Here is a 16,793-nt window from a genome sequence, read left to right as displayed (position 1 = left end):
CGCCTCTCGCCCGAAGACAGCTGGGATAGGCTCCAGCGCCCCCGCGACCCTCGTGAGGAAAAGCGGTAGAAAATGAATGAAAGTGTCCAAATTATTACCTTCTCTCCAATAATTGCGTGCTTCGAATTAATGCCCAGTCCTTTTTGTGGTTTAGGTAAATAAACGTTCACTAGTATTTCAACATTTAAGGCAGTTTAATTTAATACAACCCTTTGTTATAGTGTACTTTGTCTTTCCAGGTACATTATGTCGTCCTGCGTCTGACTCCTACGTCACTTCCGGTTGAAGTCGCCTGCGGGGCTCCTGTGCTGCCTGGCTGGGAGGGGACGGAGGGCTTTCTCGCAGAGAGCACCAAGCACCAGGATACTCACCTCACTTTAAAAAAAAACACCACAGAAATCTGGGGTTGAACATTATTTATAAACGCTCTTTAGTCAAGTGAGTAGCTACGGGAGGACTTGTTGTTTGTCTGTATCGCAGGCACGCTTCAGTGACGAGCACGCCGCCGCTACTGCAGCTGCCTGCTTGCTGTTATTGTGAGAAGAAAAACAAGCTAGTCCGCTAAAGCTGTGTGATCATTGACAGAGTTCAATACACACAAGCTGACTGTGATAACCGGCGGAGGCAGCCTGCTTCTGGAGCTCTTCGGCAACTCACGGTTGGAACATTTCCCCCCGAAACCTGAGGTGAGATACATCAATTCAACTTGAGAAAAGCCGGGGTGTTATGGTAGGAAGCCAGAGAGCTGAGGTGGCTAGCTTACATGCTAGCTAGCGGTTAGCTGTGGGGCTATCGTGGGGGCTAGCTGTTGTTTTGATCCTAAATGTCAACCTCCTCGTCCCGTAGCGGTATGTCGTGGGGAAACACTAGTCCGCGGCTATGTCTTACAAGCTAGATTATGCTTGAACTAAGCACGGAAAACTGTTTGGTCCTTCTGGACCCGAGCGACACCCTTTGCTGACCCGTGTTAGCCTAGCTTGTAGCCTCCAAACGGGTGAAGACGTGTTATGTGGCACGCTCGTGGTCCTCTTTTAAGTGCACTTTTCTCGAGTTTATCATAACAACAACTGGGAGTTTTCTGGGACAATAATGGAATTATTGTTGTTTTTTAACCATGTCCGCTTTTGTCATGATGAGAGTTGAAGAATTGCCTGGTGAATATTTGTTGTGCTCCATATGTTTAGTGCAAAAACTGTCACTTGTGGACATGGTGTACTACAGACTTTTAACATCAATATTAACACTTCTTATTCTTGTCAAACACAAACCTATTTCCGTCAGAATAATTTCTGACACATTCTGTAATATTTCTACTTTTTCCTTACGTGTACACTTTTCTAGGTAATATTACACATTTGTTGATGTACAGTACAAGATTTTTGTCATGTTATTAACAATTCAACTTCATATTTCTGCATGTTTTTGCAAGAAATATTCTGACATTCTCATGAATTGATATTTTGTTGTCATATTTCTATTTTTACTTTGACTCATAATCATTGTCATGTGAACTTGTAAAAGTTTTTATTATTATTTAAAACAATTTTAAAAAATAATGTAACATTTTACATTTACATCACACTAAATGGTGTAAACTTTCAGCCTTATTATGCAATATTATTTTGTAAAAGAGACTTTTCCCTGAAACTGTCATACTTTAAAACTCGTGTTCCAACGTTGTTTTTTTTAAACTTTACTTTTCTCTTATCACAACTTTGTTTACTTTTTTCCCTAAAAATATTTTGACATTCTCATAGATTCAGGGCCTTTTTCTTTTCTTGGAGTGTTACTTCGTATTTACTTAGTTTTGACTTACAATTTGGATTTTTTTTCTTACCACACATATCTGAGCATAAAATTAAAACTTTTTCATATGAACTTGTTGTATTTTTATTTATTATTTATTTTATTATTATCTCACATTGTTCCAGTAAAAGGAAAAGGATTTTTTTTTTCATAATAATAATCAAACAGGTTTTTTTCAGGCAATATAATGCTGTGTAAAAACAGACCTTTTCCCCTAACAGTTGTCTTTACTCTTAAAATACGTATGTATTAGGATTTTTTTTTCCTCTTATCACAATTTTTTATATGTAATATTAAAAGTTTATCCTCATACAAGTATTTTCTTACAACATTACAACTTTATTCCTGTAAAACGCTGACTTTTTAAAATAGAAATTGCTATATTATTTTGATAAAACAAAACAATGGTCCTTGTAGAACCCCGATCCTTAAGAATATTCCGTTTGAGCTAACTGTAACAATACTGAGCATGACAGTACTCACTAATTGGAAAGCAGTGACATTACATTTGAGCTCTTCCTGGCAGAGAGAGAGAGTAATGATAATATTAATATCCACTATTTATAACTTAACGTGGACGAGGTATCAGTCATGCTATACTTTCCCATGGTGTTTGCCACTTGTCATAAATGTCAGATGGTCAGATAGGAAGGCGGCGACTGAGCAGGACATGCACATTTCAGCACTTTTCTCTGTTGTGGGCTTGTGTTACAACACAAGTCAAGGTAAGGAAATTATTGCGGCAGCCTGCTTGCCGAGACGACCCGCAATTCACAGAAAGTGTCCTTTGTTCTGGGAAATCACTTTTGCTCTGTGTGCGTGCATGCGTGCGTGCATGTGTGTGTGTGTGCTCACAAACGCCTCTCTGGCTGAAGTTTAACTCATTTTTAGCACAGCCTGACCCACATCATTATCATTGCTCACACATGCTGGTTGCTTGTCCCTGCTACTGCTACTGCTGTTTTTGTGTTGTGTCGTGTTGCTCAATGACATTAATTCATACAAAGTGTGGATACAGTATTGGTCACATGTTTGTGTCATGTGAGTAATTACACGTAACATGTTTGCGTCATGGGCAGTGGCTTTGATGATATATAACTACTTTTTGCTGCTACACTAAGAAAATTAGTAAAATTATAAAAATATACGTCAATACTACTTTATTGTCTAACAGTTTTTTTCATATTATATATTGATTTATGCAGTATTACTTTTTAAGTATTTTCTCACATAATTCCCCCTTTTATTACATTAGCATTTCCTTTACAAGTTGGACTTTTTGTGTAAATTTGTAACCTTTTTTGTGTTTTTCCCTCATCATAAAATGACATGTTTTCTCGTATGAGTTAGTTTAGACATCACTGTGCGTCCTTATTCTCCTACATTTCCACTGTTATTCTCATCATATTACAAGTGTATTTGTGTCATATTATGGCTTTGTTATTAAAATATCATATAATCATATAACTATTAGTATTTAAATGTCATAAAAGAACCGTTTTTTCTTGCAATATTGTTATACAATTTAATTTTTGTTTTCTTGCCGTTTTACCTTAATATTTTGCTACAGGTGCCCCTTTTTTCCCCCTCAAAGTAGATAAAATGTATACTCATAATACTATACTCTTTTGCCGATGTTACTGCAACATTATTCTCAAACATTTTGATTTAATTTTTCAGTTTTTCTTTACCGATATAGACATTTATATTTTTGTTATGAAAATCCACATTTACCCATCTTAGCAATTGTTTTGTGGTGCTTCTGTGATCAGCTGTAATAAGTACAAATTGACGTCCACCATAAAGCAACCTGTTCTTTACCGTGCTGTGTTTTTCTCTCCTTCTCTCCTCCAGGCACTTTGTACAATTGTTCTATCCTGACTTGCTGTCACTGCGTCCACCAGTAGTTTGAACAGTTTGCACCAGCTGGTCCGCCGCCCCCTCCCAACTCAGACAGTCTTCTGCCCCAGCATGAATGAAGTCAGCGTTGTGAGAGAGGGATGGCTCCACAAGAGAGGTACTGTATGGGAGCCATTGTGCATTCCCAATCATCTTTTGGTCAAATTTATTCCACGCCCGCTACAATCTAGGCCCACGTTGATGAGCAACACGTGATTCAGGCCCTTTAATAATTGATTGTAGTGAACGTTTTGTGCTGATTTTAAATCCAGAAGCCCTTATAATCAGTCAAACGTTAACTGCACTTTTATTTGTCCTCTCATGGCCTTGTTCTCCCCCCTTTTTAGGTGAGTACATTAAAACTTGGAGGCCTCGTTATTTCATCCTAAAGAGCGACGGGTCTTTCATCGGCTACAAAGAGAAGCCCGAAGTATCCAGCGATCACAGCCTGCCGCCTCTCAACAACTTCTCCGTCGCAGGTCGGTTCAGCTTTGAGGCCACCGCCTTCCCATCCCTCTCCCACCATCCGTCTTCTCACCCAGTGGCTCTTTGCTTTTGTAGAATGCCAACTGATGAAGACAGAGCGGCCCAGGGCCAACACGTTTGTCATTCGCTGCCTGCAGTGGACCTCAGTCATTGAGCGCACCTTCCACGTAGACAGCAACAGCGAGAGGTGAAGCAGCGGCACTTCTCCTTCTAATAACGTCTTTTCTTCTCTGCCATGAAATGATAAAATATTTTTAAAAGCAGGCAAAAGGAAATATATTATGTGACTGAGTACATACCTCACATTTCAGTAGCCAATTAGAAAGTAAGCTCGGGGGTACTTTAGAGCAGTGAGTTTGGGGTCCTGTAGCCATTTTTCATGGGTTGCGAGCCTCCAGCATACCCACCACCCTCGTGACGACAAGCGCTAGAGATAATGTATGATGGATGTAATGACCCAATGTCTGTGAATGCACCTCACCTCTGCCATATTCGCTTGCTACGCTACCTCGAGGTGCACGCCATGTTTCTTTCAAACTTAAATGGGAGAGGGAAGACATGTAGTGGAGACTTAACATGCCATCCGTCCATTCGAAACACAGCTGTAGATATCTGCTGGAGAAGAGACGGCGTGTCGGTGCTGCAGCCCACGTTGAGTCAAAACAGTCCCTTAAATTATAACACGTGAGAAGTTTTGAATTGAAAAATTGCACTTGTCATTGAGTGGTGATTGGGTAACCAAAGCAGTTGAGAACTGCTGCATTAGAGTACTACAGCTTGTACAGCAGTGTAGCTTTACGATCCACTGTAAAGGAGTTTAAATTGCTGGAAACGCAAGTTAGCACATCTCACAGCTAACATGTCCAAATCGTTTCCAAAGTGTCAATATTTAATGTGAGTACCATTCTTACCTAGTATTGCCTTAAATCCTCCTGGGCATAGAATTTGCAAGAGCTGCATAAGGTTTTACTGTAATCCTCTTCCATATTGACATCACTGGGGAAGCTGATGGATGTCAGACAACTTGAGGAAGCCCCACGGGTGTTCAATTGCCTCGCTGACCTCCACAGCAGTGTCACCTTGGAGGTGTGTTTAGGGTCATTATGTCAGAAGGCTCCAGCACAGCCTGGTTTATGCCTGTATCGAACAATATGCAGTTTTATTTATTTTATCAACTTCTGGCAGCGCTCTGCTCAATTACCATGAAAAAATATCAAACCGAACTGTGAATTTTGTGTATCGTACCGTGTAAGCGGTTGCTGAAATGTGAGCTACTGTAAGTAATGTGGAAATAAGTGTGTTTAAACCATATTGAAGTAACACTGACAATGTTATCTTGAGCAACTCTCAACAGTGGAGTGAGTAGTAATGCTTGTCCTCCAGAGAGAAACAGCGGGCCTAAATGGCCCATTGTTCTTTTAAAGGCAGGAAAATCCATTTTAGATTGTGAGAATTACGGTCACGCTCAAAATAGTGTTTAGGGCCAAATTAGACACGATTACAACCAAGCCACTGTTTTGTTTATGTAACCTTTGCTAAGTCTTGAAATAATTGCAATGAAACAGCCTGATTTGTTTTTGTATTTGTTAGACATACAGTGGGTTTATGATTATTTACTATGGTGCTATTCATGTAAATGGACATCACTATCACACACGTATTCTTCTCGTTTAATTCCAATGGCCAGCTTTTATCTGGTCACGACATGTGTTTGTGCGCCCTGTTGTTTCTAGGGAAGAATGGATGCGATCGATCCAGGCGGTGGCAAACAGCCTGAAGAGTCAGCAGCAGGACGAGGAGCCCATGGAGATCAAGTTCGGCTCGCCGAGCGACAGCAGCGGCGCAGAGGAGATGGAGATCGCCATTTCCAAATCTCGCTCCAAAGTGGTCAGCACTCGAGTTTTACCTTTCAAGCCACCAAAGGGATTGTTTGAGGTCGGATGGGTTGTGGTCATTGTGCTTTCTCTCTCTCGTCCCCTCAGCAGACCATGAGTGACTTTGACTACCTGAAGCTGCTGGGCAAGGGGACGTTTGGCAAAGTGATCTTGGTGAAAGAGAAGGCCACGGGCATGTACTATGCCATGAAAATCCTCCGCAAAGAAGTCATCATTGCAAAAGTTGGTGCTTGTCATGTCTTTGAAAGCAACAGCACACATTGGATTTGTACTCGTGTGTACCCTCTAGTTTTATTTAGAATGAATATTTTGGGTTTTTAATTTTAATATCTTATAATGGCGCAAATATGCTACTGTATCTCCCACCCATTTCCTCAATTTGATATTTATTATGAAAATCAATTTTTACGAATAAAGGCCTTCCCTATGCCTCATAGACGTCTGGTAAAGTTGATGGCGTTGCCCAATGCCGTGGAACAACACCATTTCTGCCTTCATGCATTGCTTGTTTAATTGACTTTATTGTAGTTTTGTTTTACATTGTGTGTTGTACCATTGTGTTTTCTTACACATACAAAATGTGCGTTTGTTTCAGGACGAAGTAGCGCACACGGTGACAGAGAGCAGAGTTCTACAAAATACGCGGCATCCCTTTCTCACAGTAAGTCACCAAGTGCCTTGTCCAACCGCCCATAATCCATTGATAATTTGTTTTCTTTTTTGTTGAACTCACACAGACACTAAAGTATGCTTTTCAAACAAATGACCGGCTGTGCTTTGTGATGGAGTATGCAAATGGAGGAGAAGTAAGTTCTTCTCTTTCCTATCTTAACTGCCACTCATGTTTGTTTATGAAATACAACATCAGAATCAGCAAGCCCCTCATTAGACAGAGCGCATGTACCTAATAAGTAACACATAGGAGTCCTGATTAGCCACGTTTACATGAGGAGTTTTTCTCTTTGCGAATGACCTTTCCGAAAACAATGATATACATGGACAGGAATATTCCAATCTCTTGTCTACATGTGCTGCTATAATCAACAATCAAACATCAATGAGGCATGCGTGTTAGGACTGAGGCCGATGTGAAATAGAGAAAATGAGATGAATTATTTTCACACCATTCATCTGATGAATGACAACGGTGACTAAAAATGTAGCTAATACAGATGAGAGCATTACAACAGCTGTTGCACCACGTCCTAATTGTTTAACCACCAAGCTCCCGTCCACGGCAGTTAGCCCTGTAATGCCACAATTACAATCGGTAATCAGGATAAGCTAACACAGCACCGATACTATATTAATATTCAGAATGATTAAAGAGAAATAACAATAAAAATGCCAACGTTGGCAATTACTTGTGAATTAAAATGATGTAAAGGAAACACAGTATGTAAGAATGAAATTTACCACAATTGTCTTATTGTAACAAATCTTTATTCCGTTGCAGCTATTTTTTCACTTATCCCGGGACCGAGTGTTCACAGAAGACAGAGCCCGATTCTATGGTGCAGAAATAGTCTCGGCACTGGAGTACCTCCACTCATGCAATGTCGTTTACAGGGATTTAAAGGTAAGACATGTCCTGAGGTTCAAAGAAGAATGGGTTGTGTTGTGTTGATGACTATTTAAAACAGCACAGTGCTGCCAGGCTTTTGGCTGTTGCCTAACAAAGTCCCATCCCTTACATTGTCATGGCATCAACTGTCATTTTCCTCTTTCTCGGTGCAGCTGGAGAACCTGATGTTGGACAAGGACGGACACATAAAGATAACAGATTTTGGCCTGTGCAAAGAAGGCATCACGGATGGTGCCACCATGAAAACCTTCTGCGGTACTCCAGAGTACCTGGCACCTGAGGTGAGCCGCACTTGAATTGTTTTATCAGTAAATTGTAAATGATGGAAGTCGTACTTACACACACTCTTCACCCCTTCCTGGAAGGTACTGGAGGACAATGACTACGGCCGAGCAGTGGACTGGTGGGGCCTGGGCGTGGTCATGTATGAGATGATGTGCGGCCGCCTGCCCTTCTACAATCAGGACCATGAGCGACTCTTTGAGCTCATCCTCATGGAGGAGATCCGCTTCCCCAAGAACCTGGCTCCCGAAGCCAAGGCGCTGCTGGCCGGCCTGCTCAAAAAGGATCCCAAGCAGAGGTTTGTCCCTTGAGCTCCGCTATCAGCAAACATCCAAAAAATCAACAGTGTTCTTATGAACTCACAAACAAGTTCTGGATTCCTGACATCAGTGCACAGGGGAACCTTTCTAATCCAACACATTTCTTATAGGAAACATTGGAAACCAAAATAGTGTGATCCGGCCCATCCTCAATCATCTATTAGCAAGGATGCTACGATTTGGGTTTTTGCTGCAGATTCCGATACCAGTCATTCTTGAGGGAGATCAGCCGATATCGATACCGATTGCATACATTAACTGTATCTATCCTCTGTCGATTTTCTGTTCCTCACCAGGGTCGCGGGAGCCTATCCCAGCTGACCTTTGAACACGAGGCAGGGTCCACCCTGGACTGGTCACCACCCAATCACAGGGCACATATAGACAAACAACCATTCACACTCACATTCATACCGATGGACAATTTGGAGTCACCAATTAACTTAGCATGTTTTTGTAATGTGGGAGGAAATGTATTAACTGGAGACAATTTATTTATGATACGTGCTATTGGCCGGGGGTGCCTTTACCCCTGGTAAATAGGTAATCATGAAAGGTGACTTGTGCTATTATCCTATTATTTTTTGGCCATTTGAGTTGAGGACTGCTATAGAGAAGCTACACACAATAACCCGTACAGAAAGCTTTGTAGATCTTCCAGATTCTGCAGCGTTTCCATGGATATCCTGCTTTCCACCCACGGCCTGTCTCCAGGCACGCCCCCTCCACTGTGATTAGTCACACTCCCAAGCTCTCCCGAAGACTTCTGGACATGTAGGTCCACATAGGTCTCATACAAGGAAGTTCGGTTTGCAATGACATCAGTAGAACGCTGTGTTTTGGGGAAAAAAGATCTGTACGACATAGAACCATCAAAAACCTCTTTCAGGGCTGACTTCCAAATGTGCAGACCGCATTAGCTGACGCTTTGGCAACATTTAACACAATAATACAACACTGTAACATTTATAGGTCAGAAAAATGGAAAAGCATAATAGGTCCCCTTTAAAAAAAATCTTTTGAGTGTTTTGCTTTGGCCTTTTGTTTTGACACAAACCTGAATTTAATTTGATGCATTTTGTGGAGTAATACGAATACATGGGAAATACATTCTTCAACATTTGGCAACATTTAAATTGTACACTACTTGATTTACCAATCAAAAAACGAGATCCGAACTTACTGCATCGCTTGTTTTAAAAACAAAATGTCACTGTGGTAGAAAGTCACATTTGTCCGAAGAAGAGAAGCTAGGCTAACTCAAGGTAGCAAGCTGCCAACACTGACAGCTGGGCAAAGCATGTAAACAAAAATCCAAGAAAAGTTGAGCAGCAATAGATTTGATAAAGGAACGATCAAACACGTTGGCATCGACTGCTGTGTATCTTTTGTCAAGCCGTCAAACTGAATTTGTTGAGATTTTACAGTAGTTTAGTAGTTTTGGTTCTCGCTGCAATACGGGATTGTTTTTTACGGGATTGATGCTTTCTTATGCCATAACTATGAAAATATTCCAAAAGGTTATTTGGCAGAAATTAAGTTATTTTTGTGTTGTGGCTATTTATATGTTATACTCCGGTTTCCTCCCACATTCCAAAAACATGCTAGGTTAATTGGCGACTCCAAATCATCCATAGGTATGAATGTGAGTGTAAATGGTTGTTTGTCTATATGTGGACTGTGATTGGCTGGCCACCAGTCTGGAGTGTACCCCGCCTCTCACCCGAAGACAGCTGGGATAGGCTCCGGCATGCCTGCGACACAGAGCGCCACGGAAAATGTATGGATGGATATCTCGGAGCTGCTTTTCATCCATTTGATGGCATCACCAGGCCTTCAAACTGCTAATAATAATAGTTTGTTTTTTTTAATCCAGATCACAGACCTTTTGAACTAGCAAGCTTGTTGCTGTGTGGAGTATGTTGAAGTCATTATCGGCAGAAAAACTGATACACATGAACCAGTATCTCATTTTTATGCCAATATTGGCCGATACATCCGCTAGATGAAACACATTGTTTATTTGCAGGAACCTAGCAAGCTAAATAGTCGTTGAAGGGTTGTGGCTGCCCACCGAATTGATGTCAGGCAGAGTGGAAGGTCTAAATAAGCGAGACAAGAAAAAAGACTACAGTCACTCCAACGTTTTATCTCTAAAAGACTGAAAATTGTCACATTTGTAGTATATGTTTAGATATGAACATTGTTGTGTTGCAACTAACAGACACTAGTGAAGATGCCGTATTCCAACGTGGACACATTTGCTGCACTGCAGCTTGTCAGTAGACCTTAATGAGTTTTCCCAGACCATCTTGCCCTGAGCCACATACGCAGTAAACTGTGTTATTTAAGCTGTGTTCCCTTTTGATTAGTTTTGTTAGTGGGGGTAATGGACGTAAACAAGCCTTTCATTGATTGTTTTTTTTTTTTTTTAGCTAAATGTGCACGGAAATTAAGAATGAATGTGTCGCAAATTGGTCATAACAAAGGAACAGCACATTTGAAGTGTTTTGTTTACACAAACTGTGAGATCAGTGGGTGGTGATAATGCTTGTTTGTGTGTATGTCCCTGCGTGCTCTCCTTCCAGGCTGGGAGGCGGACCCGATGATGCCAAAGAAGTAATGACACACAAGTTCTTCACCTCCATCAACTGGCAGGATGTCTTGGAGAAGAAGGTGACGCATGAACACAAAGGAAGAACACAACCTGACTTTCTGAAACGACACGTTCCAGTTATAACACACCTCCCCTCCTGTGCAGCTCGTCCCACCTTTCAAACCCCAGGTCACCTCTGAGACGGACACGAGATACTTCGATGACGAATTCACAGCACAAACCATCACAATAACCCCTCCAGACAAGTGTAAGTACATCCACCCGTAACAGCAAAAATTTTCACTTTTTCATTCTCAAGACATTTCAGCTACGTTGAGTCAATGCAGCTGAAATTTGCCACAGGATATTCATTTTTAGGCTGCACGGCGGATGAGTGGTTAGCGCACAGGCCTCACAGCTAGGAGACCCGAGTTGGATTCCACCCTCGGCCATCTCTGTGGTGGAGTTTGCATGTTCTCACCGTGCATGCGTGGGTTTTCTCCGGGTACTGCGGCTTCCTCCCACATTCCAAAAACATGCTAGGTTAATTGGCGACTCCAAATTGCCCATAGGTATGAATGTGAGTGTGAATGGTTGTTTGTCTATATGTACCCTGTGATTGGCTGGCCACCAGTCCAGGGTGTACCCCGCCTCTCGCCCCAAGACAGCTGCGATAGACTCCAGCACCCCCCGCGACCCTCGTTAGGATAAGCGGTAGAAAATTAATGAATGAATATTCATTTTTAATTACCCATCATTTATACCTTGTGACGAAAAGTATCCCATGAAAACTATTCAAGATACATACAGTGCCGGCCACCTTCTCATTCAATGTGTTTTCTCCATTTTCGTGACTATTTACTTTGTAGATCAGGGGTGGCAAACCAATGGACTTGCGGCCCACATTGGGTTAAAGCATTTGGTAGAGGGGGCCTGTCTATATATAGGTGGCATCAAACACAACAACATACTTGCTCACGATGCAATGAAACGAAAACATGACACATCCACATCAGGTTAACGCTAAACATAGCACGTAACTTAAAACTGTCAGTTCTAGATACTCACAAGGCTTGCTGGGTAGTCGAGCTGCATCAACACTGTGACCTATGGACAATAAAACAAAGGCGGCTATAGGGGTGTTATTTCATGTCTAGATGGCTCTAATAATGTTAGAAACTGTGTTTAGAAAGTTGTAAACAATTCATCCATGCCCTACAGATAAATTATTTATTCCACGGTTGGGTCAGGAACCAATCAACCGTGATATATGAGAGATTTTTTGTGTATGTATAAATATATAATATACACTACCGCTCCAAAGTCTGGGATGACTTGGAAATGTTTTTGGCCAATCTGGCTTTTTCTTGGCAGTCCTGCTATGAAGTCCAGCATCCTGAAGTCGCCGCTTCACTGTTGATACTGACACTGGTGTTTGATGGCTACTATTTAGTGCAGCTGTGAGACATCTTTGTCTTAAACTACACACTCTCTTGCACAGTTGTGCAGCATTTTTCTGTCCTTGTTAGACCCAGTTTGTGCTGCTCTCTGAAGGGAGTAGTTAACAGCATGGTAAGAGATTTTAGTTTTAGTTTAGATTTTTAGATGGCTTTTCTAATCATCTATTAGCCTTATAAAATGAACTTGGATTAGCAGCCATACCAGGAGATTGATGCAGAGGACTGACAGTTGTTGATAGTAGTCTATGCAAAAATGTCCTTCTTTGAAAATTAATTTTAATTGTTTGTGAAATGGATAAAAATGTTCATGAAATGCATGAAAATTTGTTTTTCTTTGGAAAACAGCAACATTTGCAAGTGATCCCAAACTTTTGAGCAGTAGTGTACATATTGCAATGGTTTTTGGGACGCTGGCATTTTTTGTTGTTGGGTAGAAAGTGAGGATATTTGAGGACTTTTCAGGGATAAATGTTGATTAAACCTTTTTTATTTTTTTTTTTTCCAGATGATAGTTTAGACACAGATGACTCGGATCAGCGTACGCACTTCCCTCAGTTCTCCTACTCGGCCAGCATACGGGAATAGCGGCTCGGACTTTTGACCAAGCAGGCAGGTTAACACATGACCCCAATCTCACGTACGCACTTGCACTGCTGAGGACAAATCGAATGACACACACACACATACACACACACAAAAACTGGCACAAAACACGTTTTCATCCAGTCTTTCACACACATGCACAAAAACAAGACCAGCAAGCAGAGAATCATTGTACACGAGCGACGGACCTCAGCAGGTTTTTGCGTGGACAGACGGGCAGCTTCGTGTCCATACGTACATCCTCTCAGGGGGGCGACCCTGGGCGTCCCTGCAGGACCTCTGCTGCACTACACCGGGCACCACGTCAGAGCCTTGACACTTTGAAACCAGGTTATGCCAGCAAGTACCACCGTGTAGACACACACTTAAGTAGGCAATTGCATCTTAGCATACACACTTTGTTGATAAAGTTGTTTTTTTTAAAGAGAGAGGAAAAAATGTATAATCATAATTAGAACAATGGAAGAGATATTGGGGATAATTGACCAATTTAGCTTCATCGATTGTTACGGTTTTAAATATAAAGCCATATTTCTGCTTTTTTTTTTTTTTTTTAAATAAGTGCTCTTTCTGGAACTTGCTGTTACAAATCAAATGTGTGTGTGTGTGTGTGTGTGTGTGTGGTGAGGTTGCCATTTCCGTGTATGCACTGCATGTGCGTTCACGTCCGAATGAATGTGCTCGAGAACCTGATGAACAATTTTTTGTTTTGCAAACATCCATTTTGTGTCTTTTTCATTGAGGATGATTAATTTAAACACCAACATATAAAACAATGGATGCTGGAAGACGGGCAAAGCGAGGACACTACACCTTCTAAAGGGAACAAGCGTGTTATTTATGGAAAAAAAAAAGCAGCGAGCGACTGAGCGATGAATCCACTCTCTTTGGCTTATCCTGCATGGCTTTTTTTTTTTTTTAACCTTGCATTGCTTTAAAAAAAAAAAAAAGTGAGAGTGACGCAGCAGGGACGAGCCTAAACGAGAGCTTATATTTTACTCTTTATTGCTGGAGAACATGCTGGCTAAAATTTGCTAAAGGACAAATCATTTCTTTGTCATTCTTTATTTTCCCCTCTTTTTTTGTCCATTTGTCATGTTTAAGTATGCATTCTATAAAATATATATGAAAATGTTTTAAATTGCTTTTTTTTTCGTTGTCATTCAAGACGGGGGTTTTCAAAGTGTGAGGCCAAAAGTCTTTAGGGGAGGGGCTAAAGTCTTAGAAAACTAAAGAACATTTTTTTAAGCTGCTAATAAGATCCATTGCGTTTAAAGGGGAAATTATTTGAGTTTAAGTTAAGCTATTCTGGAGTGAGCAGAAACCTTGCCAAATATGTAAAAACAAAAAAATAGTAATCTCTTGCAACTTTGGATTGACTCTTGCGGCTTCATTCTATCAGGGTTTTTGAATGGCTAATTAATAAATCATGCCTTTTGGTGGTTGAATACTACTTAATAGTCAAAAATATGCATATTTAAGTGTGTTAATTTTTTTGAGTGAGTAAACGAACTAAAATGCAAGCATTCAGAAGACTCGTTCCAAAGATATGTAGTATTCTAACTGGTCACTATGTGTCAGTAATGTAATGGTAATGTTAAGTGATTCACACTTGATTGCCAAAAAAAGGCTCTTTTATTGCAGGCTTGAATGACCACACAACAGTCACAGTAATACCAAATAAAAACACAGGCTACCGTTGTGGTTATAACCCACGCCAAGCTGAAACTCAACTCTGAACCCTTGACTTTGAACCCACTTCCTGTCAAAGCTCCCCGAGCACCACAACACACACGAGCTTGACTCTTATTTACCCTTATGTCGACTGCCTTGAGTAATGTGAGCAATGAGTGTAAAAGTCACTATAGGGGTGCTATTTCTTGCCGAAATGTTCAAAAACTGAATTTAGAAGGTCGCCAACAGGGTTTCTACCTGCAAATTTTGGTTGACCCGCACTTTTGGTTGGATCTGGAATCAATTAATTGCGATGCTTGTTCGTACCTGATTGGCATATTCTGAAAAGTACCGTATTTTCTGGACTATAATTCGCTCCGGAGTATAAGTCGCACAATGCCAAAAAGGCATAATTAGGTAGAAAAAAAAACATACATAAGTCGCACTGGAGTATAAGTCGCATTTTTTGCGGGTAATTTATTTTACAAACTACTTGACCAAAACAGACATTACATCCTCTTTGAAGGCAAGTTCTAGCAATAAAAGTCGCTCTGGAGTATAAGTCGCAGGAACAGCCAACCTATGTAAAAAAAAAAAAAAAAAAAAGTGTGACTTATAGTCCTGAAAATACGGCAAATGAATTATTAACAAGATGTATTATTAGATGTTACACTAATGTTCATTGCAATCTGTAACACAAAAGCTAATTAGATTGCTTTTAGCATCTTTAATGCGCAAAATGAATCACCCTGCATCTTATATTTTTCTGTACGCGGCCGTCGCTGGAAAAAGTAAGGACATCACAGTGCCACACTTTGAAAACCCCCAATTTAACGGGGTCTCCCTGTCTCTTCCTCTGCGCTTTAACTACATTTCCTATGACGATTCCTCAGAATACCCCCGAATGAATCATCTCTCTGCATTCTCATGAAGTCGTTCTTTATTTCATGTCATATTTGTGTGAGTGACAGCATGCATGTTTGAGTGAAAGAAAAAAAAAAAGAAAAGCAAGCAGCAGCATCAATCACATCAAACGGCTTTGACTCTCCAGTTGACAACTGCAGCACCTCGTCTCACTGACATCAGAACCACTGCACTGATGGACTCCACTGTGGATTTGCCTTCTACCGCGGCCATAAGGGGAAGCTGCTGAACTTTTAATTTTTTAAAAGAATATATCTATATATATATCTATTTTTTTTTTGTGGTTGTGAAGCCATACAATGAACCTTGCTGCTGACCACGCTTTTAAGCAATGCTTCACGGCTGAACATGCAAGTCTCCTGTCGGGCATACGCTGGCACAACAAGTGCCTCGTCACTATTGTGTAAATACCAAAAAAAAAAGAAAAAAATCTTCATGGAGAATGCAGACTATGTAGAGTGGGAGGCCTGTTTTTTTAATTGATTTGCAGCTTTATGTTGCTTGTGTAGTTGAATGTGATCATCAGTCACGAATGTCACCCGATGCTGGTGTAACAAGACGACTTTTCGCTTTTTTGTTTGCTTGTTGCAGTTAGTTGAGGCTCAGAGAGCAATTAAAAGTTAAAAAAGCAATCTTTTTAGGGCAGGACGTCAGCCCACCCCCTCCCGCCCCCTTTTGCAAGACTTCACAATGTAACGGGTGAAACCTGCTACAGTACGGTAGCTTATATGACATTTGCAATGATGATGTGCCAGTAAACTTTTTACTGAACAAACCTGTGTGCGTGTTCTTCATGCATTTTGCACCGTACACATTTTAGTTTTTACATTTAGAACACTCGTCATATTCCCTAGCATCTACAATATGGAAGAATACATTTTCTTGCAAGAAAAAAAGACAGGTTGTCTTATATTCTGGCGGAGATTTATACACGCCAATAGGTGGTGCCAAAAAATGTGCTACTTTTAAGATAATTTTCATCCAAAAAAAAAAAGCAGTTAAAAATGTTTTTTAATTGTAATCTTTGTATTTCATTGATATTGAATTTAACTAATACATTGAATAGGGTGAGTTTTGCCTTTTTTTTAAAAGAGAGGGGCTGTCTTATATTTTGCAGATTTTTACAGACTGGTCTTATATGAGGGTAAGTAGAGTATATACAGTATAAAGCAGATTATTTTAGTTTGTTAGTTTTTTTTTCAGTAGTACAAACAAAAAATATGTTTTGCCAGCATCCTTTAGTATGTAAACACTACAGCTTGA

The 16,793-nt window shown here is 40.6% G+C and overlaps 1 protein-coding gene across 3 annotated transcripts; it reads left to right on the top strand.

Moving 5' to 3' along the window:
* Positions 1-265: 265 nt before the first annotated feature.
* On the top strand, positions 266-16,410 carry akt2 (v-akt murine thymoma viral oncogene homolog 2). 3 transcript variants are annotated; one of them, XM_058081005.1, is made up of 15 exons: positions 269-438; positions 586-686; positions 3,661-3,823; positions 4,053-4,184; positions 4,267-4,378; positions 5,925-6,078; positions 6,174-6,308; positions 6,682-6,747; positions 6,824-6,892; positions 7,543-7,665; positions 7,824-7,952; positions 8,037-8,251; positions 10,862-10,949; positions 11,035-11,137; positions 12,835-16,408. In XM_058081005.1, exons 3-15 carry the CDS (start codon positions 3,778-3,780, stop codon positions 12,912-12,914), a joined length of 1,452 nt encoding a protein of 483 aa, XP_057936988.1. In that variant the 5' UTR covers positions 269-438; positions 586-686; positions 3,661-3,777; the 3' UTR covers positions 12,915-16,408. The 3 variants fall into 3 exon arrangements, with proteins under 3 accessions (XP_057936989.1, XP_057936988.1, XP_057936987.1); XM_058081006.1 differs by having other exon boundaries at positions 266-686; positions 6,177-6,308; positions 12,835-16,410; XM_058081004.1 differs by having other exon boundaries at positions 269-686.
* Positions 16,411-16,793: the final 383 nt, after the last annotated feature.

The sequence above is a fragment of the Doryrhamphus excisus genome, chromosome 8 (assembly GCF_030265055.1).
Source record: "Doryrhamphus excisus isolate RoL2022-K1 chromosome 8, RoL_Dexc_1.0, whole genome shotgun sequence".
In the NCBI taxonomy this organism is placed as follows: Eukaryota; Metazoa; Chordata; class Actinopteri; order Syngnathiformes; family Syngnathidae; genus Doryrhamphus; species Doryrhamphus excisus.
This window is presented reverse-complemented; position numbering and strand designations above follow the sequence as displayed.

Excerpts from the sequence above, each read along its gene's own strand:
- akt2 (XM_058081005.1), top strand. The coding sequence starts at position 3,778 with ATGAATGAAGTCAGCGTTGTGAGAGAGGGATGGCTCCACAAGAGAG. Across the intron at positions 6,309-6,681 it reads AAGAAGTCATCATTGCAAAA|GACGAAGTAGCGCACACGGT; the intron begins GTTGGTGCTTGT and ends CGTTTGTTTCAG. Across the intron at positions 8,252-10,861 it reads AAAAAGGATCCCAAGCAGAG|GCTGGGAGGCGGACCCGATG; the intron begins GTTTGTCCCTTG and ends CTCTCCTTCCAG.